This window comes from Papaver somniferum, chromosome 8 (assembly GCF_003573695.1).
Source record: "Papaver somniferum cultivar HN1 chromosome 8, ASM357369v1, whole genome shotgun sequence".
NCBI classification, from domain to species: domain Eukaryota; kingdom Viridiplantae; phylum Streptophyta; class Magnoliopsida; order Ranunculales; family Papaveraceae; genus Papaver; species Papaver somniferum.
In genome coordinates this window covers 73,038,165-73,053,370 of record NC_039365.1, presented here as the reverse complement: position 1 = coordinate 73,053,370, position 15,206 = coordinate 73,038,165, and the positions used below count along the sequence as shown (strand labels likewise).

The following is a 15,206-nucleotide window of genomic DNA, read 5'->3' as shown; positions in this document are numbered from 1 at the left end:
TACCAACTTCCCGTTCTCATCATACTTTTCTGTATAGATCCACTTGCTGCCTAGTGCCTTTTTACCCGGCGGTAACTCTGTCAAATCCCATGTACCTTGTTCTTCCAATGCTCTTATTTCTTCTGCCATTGCTTTCCTCCATCCTGGATACTTCATTGCTTCTCTGAAACTTTTAGGCTCAGACTTTGCATTTAGCGCTGCAAGATAAGTTTTATGTACTGCAGAAAACCTATCACAACTAATATAATATGTCAAAGGATAAGGTGTACCTGAGGACGACGATTGTGCGGAATGAGGTTGAGATGGACTATTTTCTCGAATGGTGTGCGTCACAAATCCTTTGAGCCGACTAAAAGGAACCTTCTGACGCTTACCCTTACCCATCTCTTCTTCTGCTGTCACATCTTTGCGACTACCAACATCTTCTGTAGCATCGACATCCCCTTCAGTCGGTTCTGGAGTAACTTCTTGTGTGTATGCGACTGCGTCTGCGACCTCACCTATGCTCGTGACTGACTATCCTCATCATCGCTCCAACTCACATCTGGACTGGATGGATGAGTCCATGTCACGGCACCTTCTGTATCCGTCTCGATAGAGTCTCCATAACTCGACAGATCCTTGACAGGCGAAGCATTAGGACCCGACTGTCCTTTCTTATTCAAAACACTTTCCATATCAGTCTTATATGGAAACTGATGTTCATAAAACCTTACATCTCTCGACACCAGAAATTGTCTTGTGTCCAAGTCATAAACTTGCCATGCCTTCTTACCAAAAGGGTAACCAAGAAATATACATCTTCTTCCTCTACTTGCAAACTTATCTCCTTTACTACTTTGATCATGCACATAACACAAGCATCCAAACACCTTCAACTGATTATATGGAGGTTGCTTTCCAAACAATATATCATAAGGAGTTTTATTGTTCAGAATAGGTGTAGGTGTACGATTAATTAAGTATGCTGCAGTCAGTGCACATTCTCCCCAAAACCGTATAAGCAAATTCGCTTGAAATCTCAAAGCCCTTGCCACATTCATTGTATGCTGGTGTTTTCTATCAACTCTTCCATTCTGTTGAGGTGTACCTACACATGATGTCTCAAAGACTATCCCATTAGTCTTGAAATAAGCACGCAATGCATTAAATTCAGTTCCATTGTCACTTCTAATAATTCTGATTTTTTTGTTAAACTGTCGCTTTACCAGAGCAACAAAATTATGAAATATTAATTCAACCTCAATTTTACTCTGAAGTAAATATATCCACACACCTCTTGAAAAATCATCTACTATTGTCAGAAAATATTGAGCTCCACATGATGAATTTATCTTATATGGACCCCATAAATCTATATGAACTAACTCAAAAATACAGTTTGATTTACTCAGACTCTTAGAAAAACTACTTCTACGATGTTTTGCTCGTGGACAAATATCACAAACATCATTATTCTTCTTTATTAATCTACTCACTCCTTGTAACTTCTGTAAAACTTTTTCTGAAGGATGTCCCATTCGTCTATGCCAGAGCTCATATGTATCTTCACTCACGGCCATAACTTCAACCTGAGGCACACCATAGAAAATATATAGTCCACCTTGTCTCTCAGCCACTCCAATCATCCTCCTCGTCAACCGGTCTTGTATCAGACATAAACTATTAGTACATTGGATAATACATCTCATCTCATCAATAAGTTGTGTAACAGAAATTAGGTTACAAGTTATCTGAGGCACATAAAGTACGTTATCAAGTCTCAATCCACCAGGAAGAATCACAGTCCCTATTTTCTCAGAGTACGCATATTTTCCATCAGGCAATCCAACGGAACATGCCTTAATATCCCTTACATTTAACATGTCACGTATGATTGCTCCTGTGTCAAAAATCCAAGAAGTTTTATTCTTTTTACCTTCTAGATGTGAACCGGACTTTCTTGAGTTTAAAAACTCCATCACCTGCTGAACCTGTGTTGTTGTAATTCCCACCAGTCCTGATACATCGGTTGTCAACGCACCACCAGATTGATTTGCTGCTGGAATATGCAAGTTGTGTGCACGAACAGTATTACCACCTTGTCCTCTGCCACCTCTTCCACTTGCATAACCAGTATGTACTCTTCCTCCAGTTCGACCTCCTCTTCCACTTTTTGTTCTATCTACCCACCATTCAGGGTATCCAATAATTTTAAAACACCCATCATCAGAGTGTCCTTGTCTGTTGCAATGATTGCAGTGCTTAGAAGGATCATAGGCGCTATTTAGCATACATTGATCAGCTTGTACTTTGAAAGCCATGATATTGTCTTATACATATGCAGACACACCTACATCTCCAATTCTCAGACGCTCCGAGTTGACAATTGTTTGATACGCAACGTCTATTGACGGGAGTGGATCCCTAGCTAACAGTTGTTCACGCACAGAACTGTAAACAGAATCCAGGCCAATCAAAAAATAATGCAAGAAATCTTCTTCTCTTAATGTACTTACCTGAGTTGCAATATTACAAGTGCATAGTCCACACTTGCACTTAGGTATCTTCATATAAGTCACCATCTCATCCCATATTTTATTCAATCTTCCATAATATACAGCAACTCCCTCTGTTTTCTTTTGCTTGCAATCACTTAAAGACGCTTTTAGTTGGCATATTCTTGTTCCACTCACAACACAGAATCTTCTCTTCAAGTGTGCCCATAACAGACTCGCATTATCATAGTCTCCTAAAGTTGATCTGACTGATGCCTCTAATGTATTACTAATTCATGAAACTAGCATCGAGTGAACTGCTATCCAATCTTCCAACTGTTATGGTTCTACAGGTTGTTTGATGGTTCCATCAACAAAACCAAATTTTCTCTTGGCTATCAACGACCTCCGTATGTCTCTAGCCCATTCATCATAATTAGTTCCTCTTAGAATAATTGGCGTGATGATAATTCCCGGCCCATCACTAGATCCTAGATGATATACTGGGTTCTTCTTTTGTATATCATACTCCACCATCTTCCCTTTGGATGATTCTATTTCGTCACCCATCTTTTAGGGTTTGAACGTTTTTTTTTAGGTTTTGTAACTGGCTCTTGATGCCATGTCAAGAATTGATAATAATAATTTGGTGTGTTTATTCTTATTCCATAAACATATATTTATACAAGCCAAGACTTGGGACTCAAGGAACAAAGACTTTCCTAACACACATATAATTCCTTTTCCTAAACCATATCTAAGACTGTCTATCCGAGTCTTAAACAAATTCCACCTTTAAGAGACTTATATATGGAATACTTTCCGTATCAGTCTCAGATACGTTTCTTAATAGAACCTGACGTCACCAAGGTTGCTATTCTGGATCGTTTGGCAGTGTAAGAGATATGCAAGAGGTTAGGAGAGATACGGCACTGAGTAGTACGAGTTTGAATGGTTTCGATAGTTTCTTGGCCTGTAATTCAGCCGAAGATATTGAGATGTTGCCATTGGTTCTGATCGTGTTTGAAGAGTTAGGATTCGAGTTAGAAACTGGAAACAACACGGAACATTGGGTACCAGCTGAAGTTTGCCCGAGAAGTCAGGGGAGAATTGAATTGTTGTCGTACACTTTGAGGAAGTCACTGTTGCCATTGATACAACCATAATAAGCTTATGCCGTTGGAATAGATGGCTGAGTTATAGAATGCTTGGTGTTTGTGTTCGATAAGGAAAGTTGGGTTCTTGCCTAATACGATTTGCAGGATCTGGCAGGAGAGATTAAGTCTATATAAGGAGGAGCAAAACATCACAGCAGGGATCACATACCCCCTTCACGACTGCTGCCATCTCCAACAGAGGGGATATCTGCTCCTCTCTAAACCCTTTCCAGCAGCTGCTTGTTCCACCCACCAGTCCACTGCATACATCCACCACCAGTTCGCAGGCTCATCAACCACTTGTGCCAGTTTGCAGCAATACAAGTCCAGATCCAGTCGCAACGCCACCAATACTACTGCAGTCGCCAACAGTCCAGCTCGGGGAGTTTCCTGCTCGCATCCATATCACCAGCCACAATTGGGTTTTGTCTTGATTTTGCTGACACTTTGAACTCTTAAATTCTCTGTGTTTAATTGTCGATATTATGAACTCCTTGCGTAGCTAAATTCTTGTTTGGTTAGGGATATTTCATATCTATGTGACTTGGATTTTTGATATTTTATCAAGTTAATCTTTCTTCTCGATATTTTTTTATTTCTTGTCTTTTATCGTGCTTATGATCATGGGTTGTTTTCGAGTTATTTGAGTGGCCAATTAGATAACTTGTTTGCGATCCTAGTGCTAGATTTTGGAGTCTTAATCCGTAATTGTCAAGATGATATAGTCACAAGTATCAAAACATCACTAGAGAGCTTATTCAAAGTGGCTTGATTAACTAGACACGAGTAGAGAACTTATTCTACAAAGTGACTTTGGAGTTTATTGGACTTGTTGAACTTATAACTTGTCTAGGATTGTTAGTAAACGTATTTTGAAGAAGATTCATGTTCACTGGTGGAGAAAGACCAATTGTTCACATTCATATTTGTTTTGTAGTTTTTGCATTATTTATATTTTCAGAAATTCATATTTCACAACTTTAGCTCAACTCTCCCCTGGGACAAACCTGCTTATTATTAGTGCAACAAAAGTAAGGAATATATTTTTTGTGAGTTTGACACCTCATCAATGTCGATCTGTAGGAGGGAAGCTGAGAAGTGTGTGAGATCAATGATGATGAAGGATTGTGGATGTGTTGATGATTTCTGCAAGTTTTTGAACTGGTGAGTTCGGACGAGATAAGTTCTGTTCGGTTGAGCGATAATTTCTTGTTGGTCGAAATTGTTGTTGTTCAATCATGGATTTAGGAACTTCTTTATATTTCAAGAAAAGTAGACACATTGATCCCAGTAAGTGTGACAGTTGCTAGAGTGAAAGAGTGGGAAAGTGGGAAATCGTGGTTAAACCAGTTCCATGTCGTGCGGATACTTGGTTGATTTTCTATCCACTACTTTGTTAACTTCCTCAACTGCTTGCACGACTTACTCACATTTCTCATCATGGGTGTACACATGTGTCGTAGGCCGCCAGAGAAAAACCCTAGTGAATATCCTCTCATGCGACGTGTTTGACGTCTCATGAATGTGGAGTCTGCAAGGAAGACGAGTATTTAATTAGTCAGTTGTTGACTTGACTAGACGATGAGTGTTAGCCTTGATGAGTCGAGCATAGTGAACGATTGTGGTATACACTGAGACTCATCAGAATATTGATTGTTGGATCAATAGAATTCTCGAATGTTAATAATTGAATCGACATGAGAAATATTGCTCGGTCGAGCAGTTGAATCAATGAGTTTTGAACCCAGTTGATCGTGTATTTTGTTAACTTAAGCAATTTAGTGTTGATAGATGAGCAAAATAAATATTGCTCGTTTGAGCAAATATTGCTCGCTTGAGCAATATTAATTACTCGATTCATGAATGTTGTATAATTAATTAATTAGGATGTTGATTGCTGGATCAACATAAAATTATTAGTGTTTGAACTTGCTCCGAATTATGATTTGCAGAGCATTTGGTTTGAAAACCTAATTTTGATTGATTGTTGTCAATTGATGATTTTCTGAAAATCAACCAAATGAGTGAGCGAGAGACCGGCAGCATGGGATGATGGGCCGACCATGTAGCGCCCAGGTGCTCGAATGAGCATGCACCAAAGTCCTTTGTAGACCAGTTGGTGAAAGGATGATTAAATGCTCGTTTAATCATTATTAAAAATAATGCTCGTCTGATCATTAGGTGGTAAAACTTAATTATGGAGAGAGGAGGGACCGACCAAGGGGTATGAAACCGGCGCTGGTGGTTGTGGGACCAACTGATGGTCGATTGATCAAATTCCAAGTTGTTTGGAAAGAGTTTGAACCCAATATAAATTATGGTAGATTAATTAGGTCAAATCATAATATGAATTATGGTAGTTGTTTGGGACCGGCTTATGTAAGCCAAGGGGGCGACCTTGGTCGGTCAAGGTGGCATGCCCGTGTCACCATATTGTCCGTGACTCAGTCCTGAGAATTTTGGTATTTTCTGGTGCGCGTTCGAGCAATATTTTGGATTTTTCAGAAGAGTTTGATCTTGACTAAAACTCTCGATTTTGCTTTAATGAGCAAGTAGAACTTTGCTCATACGACCAATATTTTAACAATATTAAAATAATAATATTTTAATATTTTCCATGAGAAGCCCGGATGGTCGTGTGACCATTTCACTTCTGGCTTTTTGGTAGTTTGAGCAATATTTGAGAAATATGGAAAAACCAGATTTTTGCTCAAACGAGGGAGTTTCATGAGATGAGAGAAGAAACAATAATAATAAAATAAGAAATTAGGGAGGCGTGGGACCGGCCACAGCCAAGGCATAGTCGACCGGCCCATGTGTCGGGTCCCGTGCTCTTCCCTATTTTATATTTATAATTTTTCATCATGTGAGGAAATATGGAGAAACTAGGAGTTTTGCTCAAAAGAGGAATTTTCAAGAGATAAGGAAAATAATAAAACAGGTTAAAAATAAAATTAAGGGAGAGGCGGGACGGCATGACCGGACGGCCGGTGAGCCCGGTCTCGTGCGCCTATTTTATTTTATTTTATATTATTTTACTTCCTATTTTGCATAGGTTTCCTCGTTCGTCCATATTTTTGAATGCTTGTTATGCATTTGGGTGCTCACTTGTGCATATTTGGGTGCTCGTTCGTGCATTATTGTTAAGTACACTCACACCATTTTCTCGGAGCTTACTCGGTGCTGGCCTAAATGCCCGAAAAGTGAATATCTATTACTAATTCGTGGAATTCAGCTGAGAATAAGCTATGAAACTGAGTAATAAGAAAAATAGATTATTTTCTAGGAATTCAATCGATGAATGTTGCGCTAGAGTTAGTCTATGAATTGCTTTATACTAGCATACAATATGTCTAGGAGAGTTTATTCGAGAATCGAGATATGAGATGGTAGAGACATCATACTCGTTCTGAATATTAGTTATGTATAGTCAGGGAGCATTGAGACATCTTGAAGACGTTAACACTCTATACTAGCATGCAATATGTCTAGGAGCAGTCCAATCATTATCAATTCATATACAGAAGTATTGATGAAATATGCGAAGTGTCGAAAGCTCAGTTGAGAGGCTTTACGAATCACATATTCATGCATGATATAGGAGGGTGTACGCTCGATCAGAAATTGTGAAATGAGCTTTCATGAATCCTAAAATATGAGTTTCATATACGTGTCTGAAGTCGTGTCAGAAATATGCAAGATCATGATTTTACGATTTTAGCCTTTGTCGAAAATACACCATCAACAGGCATATTTTGTATATATTTTCTTTATTTCTAGTATTTTCGTTTATTATATCTGAAATCAATCTCATCAAGTCCGAGTGAACGACATCTTATTTACCATTGTATAAAATTCGATCACTTTTGCGGTTTCCTCGTTAACAATATCTTGATGTGTCATTAACTTTGTTTTCAGCATTATAATTGTTATTATAATTAAGTAAATTACACACGCACGTTAATCCAAATTACTTGACATTGATCCTAATAGTCAATCGGTATTACCGTAACTATTGTCAAGTAAATATTTTGTTGTCGTATTATCTCGACCTCGTGCATAGACAATCACACAAGGTACAAGACTTAAGTTGTATTGTATCGACTCTGTCCATAGACGATCACTTAAGATACAAGACTTATAGGTTGATATATAAAAGATTGTGGTGTATTTGGTTATCCTCGTCTTTTCAATTGGTATCAGAGCAAGAAAACACGGTAAGATCTAACAATCTGTGTTTGGTGCGATCCAACCTATAAGACACGAGTCAAAATAATAAAGTAAAGCTAAACTTATAAATGACTCAGTCAGTGTACACCAATACTTTGAGAAAAATCTCTCAAAAAGGGTTACTGATAATTATTCTAGTAATCCTTTCTTGTCAAAATAAATTTCAAAATTTAATACTAACAGACACATGATTCTCTACATGAAAAAGATGCACCCAAAACACAAGGGACAATTTCCTTATTCAAAATCTTTTTTAGATCAAATTCTAATTATTGGTGAAAAATCTCATGTTACTTCTTTCAGAGTGTAAGGAAGATTTGAACTCACTATCATGTTTTAATTCTGAATTTATGATTGGATTGCAAAGGTTTTTCAATAAAGTCAAAACATTTTCAGAAACAAGAAAATCCGTTGATTGTCTGGAAGATGTCTTAGAGCTTATTGTTCGTCTGATTGTAAGAATTTGTGAAACAAAACGAGAAACACTTAGCCTCAAAAATAATCTGGTAGATTATTCGGAACAAAAATTAGCTTTGTGTAAAGAAGTGAATCAAAAAACTTCAAAGTGTGAAAGTCTTACACAATCGTTGGATCATTCACAATTAAGAAATAAAATTCTTGAAAGAGAAATTCTTACAAAATCTTGTCAAGAAATATGCTTTGGCAAATCATTATAAAGATATATTCAACAAGGGTATCCTGAATAAACATATCAAAATTATTGAATTAAAGATCTCTGTTATTTGTAAAATTTCTGATCAAGATTACAAGGGTTCGAATAAAAAGGAACTACCATCCTGGGCTCAAAAGGTGATCATGAATATAGCATCTCGCAATAATCATGATAATGAGGATGTATCAACATTTTTCGAAGCCCATACAAGGATTCAAGATCATGTTTTTAAAGATAGGAAGGAAGATGTTGGTCCAGAGGTACTTGGTGAGGAAGGTTCCTATCACCCCAAAACTTAAAAATGTTGGAAAGTGCATCCTTACAATGCCAAATTTTTTTGATGTAAGGAAGCACAAGTATCTGCACATCCTGTTAATATCTCTTATTCAACATAGAGAGAAAATACACGATCTACTTGAAGATATTTAATAAATTTTAATATGTAGAAAAGTTTTCTTACAACAACTTGTGTAAACAGGATGAGTTTTCTTGTCTAAGTATTTTTAACAACATGATTTGGAAGATTGATTCTATTCAAAAAGATCTTTAGGATATGAATACACATAAGATGCGAATTTATTTTCGAATCTAGTCAGAATTATTTATTTAAGGATGATACCTATGTTTGGTATGTGTTGAAATCCATTAGTATATGAACTCATCTTGTTTGAGAACTTATATTAAAAGATGTATTCTCAAGCTAAGATTCTAAAAGCCTTGAGTGATATGGTTTCTAATGAAACTGTTAATCTTGTTGATTCCTTCAAAAAATCTGGTTGTGAGGATAAAGGAAAAGAGAATGAAGGTGTGACATATCATGCAGGAGTTACTAATCTTCTTGTACAAAACAGTTTGGATGCTAAGATTGATATTCTCAATCTTCGTCAAGTCCTCCTCAGTACTGTTGAAACTCATCACAAACAGGCAGCATTACTAAGAACTGTTATTTGTAACCAAAGAAAGCTTATTAAACTTGGAATCAGTAATATGGAGTATGCTCGGAATATTAATCGGAAGGTTAATGATTTAGCCTGTGAACACAATCAAGGTACTGTTTCTCGTATTGGGGAAATAAGTCATGATATTGTAGATGAGGATCCCGAAAAATTTGAGGATATTAAGGATGATCTTTGAGAAAGACTGATAAAAGATCTAATCGGGAAATAGACATCAGTTTTTGATTTATTTCATGAATTTTATAAGGTCTATTTGAATAAAACTATCTATTATGAATTAATGAAATTTATTTTATAATCTTTGTTTCATTATTTGATAATTTCCGATTGTATAGCATGTGTGAATATATTTTATGCTATTTGCTTTCGGATTGTGAAATGCTAGTTTTTTATTAACCTAAATATTATGTTAGAGCATTGCTCGGTCGAACTCACAAATGTTGATATCTCAAGCTTGTTGTCAAATTTAGTTGTCAAAACCATATCTTGATTTCTAGTCTACAATTAGTTAACTTCCGGACTAGGATAGAAATGTAGCTGAGAAACAGAGGATCACGGCAGTCATCATTGCGCTCTACCGTTTGAAGGCGGAGATCAACCGAGGCTTTTAAAGAACTTCATCAACAAAATGTAAGTGAAGACTGAACCACCTATATCTCAAGTTATATTCACTTTTCTATCATTTAAGACAATGTCGCACAACTAATTAGACTATTATGCATATACAACAATTTTGAGTCAAGTTTATCTTGATAATTACTTCTCGAAATATAATGACTAAGCTTAATGAAAATTTGTTCATACTTGATGAATTTCGGTTAAGGAAAATTTTATTGTTCTGAATGAAAATCATGATTCAAGTTTTATCATTCGAAAATAGCCTGAAACAATGATATGTGTCATTGATGTTATTCGGGAATGTTTCGAATCGATTTAGGGAGAAATATAAAACTACTATAGATTCAGATACAAGACAGTGTTATCAGTCTTAAAAACTGGGAAAACTGTTATATGTCTGAACCCATATTACATGTACTCGTACACATAGCAGAGTAGCTATATATCGGCTTACAGATTTGTGGTACGCATATTTTTATGCACATCATGTGAAAATCTGTTTAACTCGTGAACTAGATCGGTATGCATACTTGTAAGAAAACCAAATTTGAACTGTGGTTACGGAACCGAGATTAGTTTCCAACCCGTACGCAAACTAAAATAGTTCTATGTTCCCGAACTCGGAAGTATATCCAAACCGGTACTCAAACCGATTTAGTTATGTGAACTCCGGAACCGGTGACAGTCTTAAGGTTTTCAAACCGGTACGCAAACCTAAATAATTCTGTTAACTCCGGAACTTGGTTTGGTTAAATGTTTACAAACCGGTAAACGTATTGTGACTGAACCGACTCACGAACGGCAATGGTATTTGTACCTTGTACACCTACTAACCATGTCGATTATATTTTCAAGTGCGTTTAAATTATTTCTACGAGATAATTAACATTTGATTAGTTCTCTAAAAACACTAGACTTATTTAATCATACGTTTGTGACTCAGAGTTAATGTCTTATGTGTTCATGAAAATGAATATTAAGATTTTAAGTTGAAGCCGGATAGTTTTGGCTAACCATGTTGAATATAGTCTTTGTACACAGTTCGGTTACGATTTCACCTAACTAGAGTGTATATCTTGCTTATGTAAATCAAATTCAAAGATTCATCTAATGATGGATATTGATTGCTTGGTTCCAAATCCATCTTATCTTAAACCTAAAGTAACCAATGCTTTGAATGCCTATAAAAGGGGAACTTCAAGCAACTGGGATCTTTGAATCCCGACACTACTTTTTAGTGTGTCCTAGTTGTATCTAGAGTCGTCCTCTTCCCAACCCTTTTAGGTTTTAGCGACTACAAAATCTTCATAGGGATTAGTGAAGGCAGGTCCAGTTATCTTTCCTTGATAACTCGAGTATCCTTATCTTGATTGTTTGTTGATCTTGCTTCATCGATCAAGATAGATAGAAATCATCAAAGTTCTCTTCGTCTCAAACTTTGTTGATTCCTGATAGGTGTCTAAAATACCCAATTCAATAATAATTTCTTACATTTTTATTATTAGTTTTCTTATAAATTTGTATATTACGTTTATTTTTATTTAAGTACAATGGCTTCAAGTTCGCGTAAAGGAAGAAAATGCGTCGAGATGGACTCATATCAATGAAGTCACTAGTTTGGAGACCAAGGGACACGGGTGGTGCTACTAGCTAAAATGAATTTAATTCTTTTTGTTGACAGAGTACCAGGAGGCTTGTCCCATGTTGATGGGCTGTAAATGTTGGTGGACTTGATATCAACTGAGTTCACACAAGGGAGTCACATGGGCACTCAAGATGAACCCTCATTTTGGGCATACAAGATAATTTTGGGGCATATAGAATAAGACAAAACAGGGTTGGAAATAGTGTTTCTAGGGTATCCCCTATTTTCATAAATGTGAAAATACCCTTGACTGATTAGTATTAAATTAGTGTTAATTTGATTAATTAGTTGTTAATGATTGTAGTTAGTTTAGTGTTAATTTAGGATAATAAATTTCTTTTTAAAGATAGTTAGTGAGTTATTTTAGAAAAAGAAGAAGGGGAGGAAAAAAAAATTATTTGAGATCTTTGTGATTATTAAGAGATCTTTGATCCAAATTCGAGTGAGGAAGGTGAATCTTCATCACATAAAGCTAAGATAATACATATCAATTATGATGGAGATCCAGAGATGGCTTATTCGTTGGGTTATGAAAACGATTTTACCCAAACTCAATCTCAAACTCAAGATGATGATTTTGTGGAGCCAAATCCCGAAGATGAGTACATGGATGAGTAACCCAATGCTAATAATACACAGGTATAGTTGTAGACATTGTTTAGTGTCCGTTTTGTAGATTGAATTCACCAAAAGTTTGGATTTTTGTATCTAGTTCGGCGCAATAGGGTTAGGTTCGGCAGATATAATGTATGCCGAACCTTGATAAATAAGAACAGTTCGGTTTGTGCGATTAGAATATTTATACGCCGAACTGTCATTCAATTATTTTCGCGCCAAATAATTTTCATGGTTTGGCTTGAATAGGATGTGCTAATATCATCCGAACCTTATACGATAAAATTTATGAGTTACAGTATAATGTTCGGCTCATACATGATCCAGCCGAACATATATTTTTTATTTTCATAAATTTCAAGTCTTATGGTTCGGCTTATAATATTAGTGCCCAATAAGCCGATTCCATGTATGACAAGTAGTTCGGATTTATAATTCAAACACGAATGAGCCGAACTCTTGAGCTGGGCTTTCAAATAGTACTGCGGGTGACCCGAACCTAACCCAAAACCTGTGTGATATTGTTGTAGATTGTTCCTGAAATGGAAACTATGGAGGATCAACCACCGCATGTTGATTTCATTCATGAAGATACTAAAGATCACTTCCAAAATGACTGGGTAGGTAACGTAATTTATATTTTTATTAATTTTCAAGTATGTTGTATTCAAAGTCATCAATAAAACTTAACTTTTGTACTTGTGGATATGTAGACGTGGAAAACTAAAGATGAAGATGTTAAATGAGCTGAGGAACATGGTTGGAAAATCAATTGTGTCCTAGTTAAAGGTAGACAAAGCCGAAATGAGCGGGTTGAGATGGTTTGTGAGAGAGGCGGGAAGAAAGAAAGACGAAAAAAGGTGAGGTGTACATTGGGAAAACCGGGAAAAAATATAAGACTAAAACAAGGAAGATAAATTATCCCTTCAAGATCGTCTTCAATTGGAACATAAATGAAAGAGTTTTCACATTGAATGAAGATATGAATTGTCGTCATAACCACCCACGTCCAAATGATCTTCATGGACATTATAAAGCCGGAAGACTCAAAGCTCATGAATATGCGGAGGTAGATAAAATGACACGAGCACGTATGCCACCCAGAAAAATTCTTAGCAAGGTGAAGGCGGATGATAAGAACAACAAGACTACGTTGCAACAAATCTATAATGCGAGAAGTACTTTGGGAAGAAAGGATTTGCAAGGTAGGTTGGTGATGCAACAATTATTATGGTTGGCGCAAAATAATAACTATGCTTGCAAAAAGAAATTGGATGAATTCGGCCATGTGACACACATTTTTATTGCCCATCTGGAATGCGTAAAATTGATGTTATGCTTCCCACAAGTTCTCATATTGGATTGCACTTACAAGACCAATAAGTATGAGATGCCATTGATGAATGTGGTTGGTCATACGTCAACCAAGTCACCTTTCACCGTTGTTTTTTGTTTTTTGTATGATGAGTTGAAAGAAAGCTATGTTTAGGAATTGGAACAAGTGAAGTTAATCTTCTGGGAGGATGCTCTTCCAAAGGTCATGGTAACCGACCAAGAGGAGGCATTGATTTTTGCTATAAGGAAGGTATTCCCGAACGCGCAAAACTTTCTTTGTACCTTTCATGTATGGAATACTGTTAGGAAAAAATGCCAACCGATAATTTAACCGCTCAAGTTGAAAGAGCTAAAGGTGATTGCTAAATTATCGGATGGAGAACGAGAAGTGAAGAAGAAAAAATTCAAGAAAGCATATGAGGCTAATGAAAGGATGTGGGCATGTTTCTCCAACGATTGGGATGCTTTGCAATGGTCATTCACCGAAGAAGTGTACGAAGAAAATGTTGCAAAACTCATTGAAAATGGGGGCGTCAAATACCCGGAAATCATTATATATTTACGCAAGCAATTCTTGGATACCAAAAAATATAGATTTGTTAGTGCATTTAGAAACCACCACAAGCACTTCGACAACCAAGCTACAAGTATGGTAGAGTCGGATCACTATCGTTTGAAGAGGAATCTATTTGGGTGTGTGGACACGTTCGTCACGGTGTTTGACGCAATGGAAAACTATTTCATGAGTGATGTTATAAAAATAAAAAGGTTATTCGAAAAAAGTCTAATGATGAAGCATGATGATTACCCGGATGATAAGTGGCTTCGGGGACTAACCCATAGGGTCTCTCATTTGTGCCTGGAACTTATAATGAAGGAAGTGGATTTGATGGACAAAATGGATGCTACTCCCAAGAAGAGTGTGTTTGTAAAATGAGGAAAAGCATGGGACTTCCGTGTCGGCATGATCTACTTCGGTACAAGGATTGTATGGTACCTTTTGAGGATATTGATCCTCATTGAAAACAATTGAGTTGTGATCCCATGCCCGAAGAAGACAATGATGTAGAGATTTGGGACACACCTTATGGGAAAAGGTTGGCCAAAATGTATCGTGGTATGTTCCGGGCTCAGAAACAAATCTTATGGCACAACATGATGCCAATCCTCTATCCTCATACCCAACAAGGTATAAAAAAACCGGAAAAGTGGCTACAAAAAGGTAGGCCACCCTCGAAAGAAACCCGAAAAGTGCAAACAACAAAAACATATGCTCTTTCAAAAACAAGGGATCCATCTGGGGTCGAGTACCATGATGCAGAGTACGAAGAAGAGAAGAAGGCAATAGAGAAGTTATACAAGATGGATGAAGTGAAACTATCAAAGAAACGTGGTCGAACAAGCAAGTATAAAGGTGAAACAAATAACAAAGAAGTTAAGAATAGTGGTCCTCTATGTCCTCCCCCATTGCAAGGAGACGTCAAGCTTAAGGGTAAGATG

General features: G+C 36.7%; 1 protein-coding gene across 1 annotated transcript; it reads left to right on the top strand.

Moving 5' to 3' along the window:
• The first annotated feature begins 13,449 nt into the window (after positions 1-13,449).
• On the top strand, positions 13,450-14,643 carry LOC113305666. Its single transcript, XM_026554684.1, has 3 exons — positions 13,450-13,779; positions 13,861-13,956; positions 14,047-14,643. Exons 1-3 carry the CDS (start codon positions 13,450-13,452, stop codon positions 14,641-14,643), a joined length of 1,023 nt encoding a protein of 340 aa, XP_026410469.1.
• The last annotated feature ends 563 nt before the right edge of the window (positions 14,644-15,206 follow it).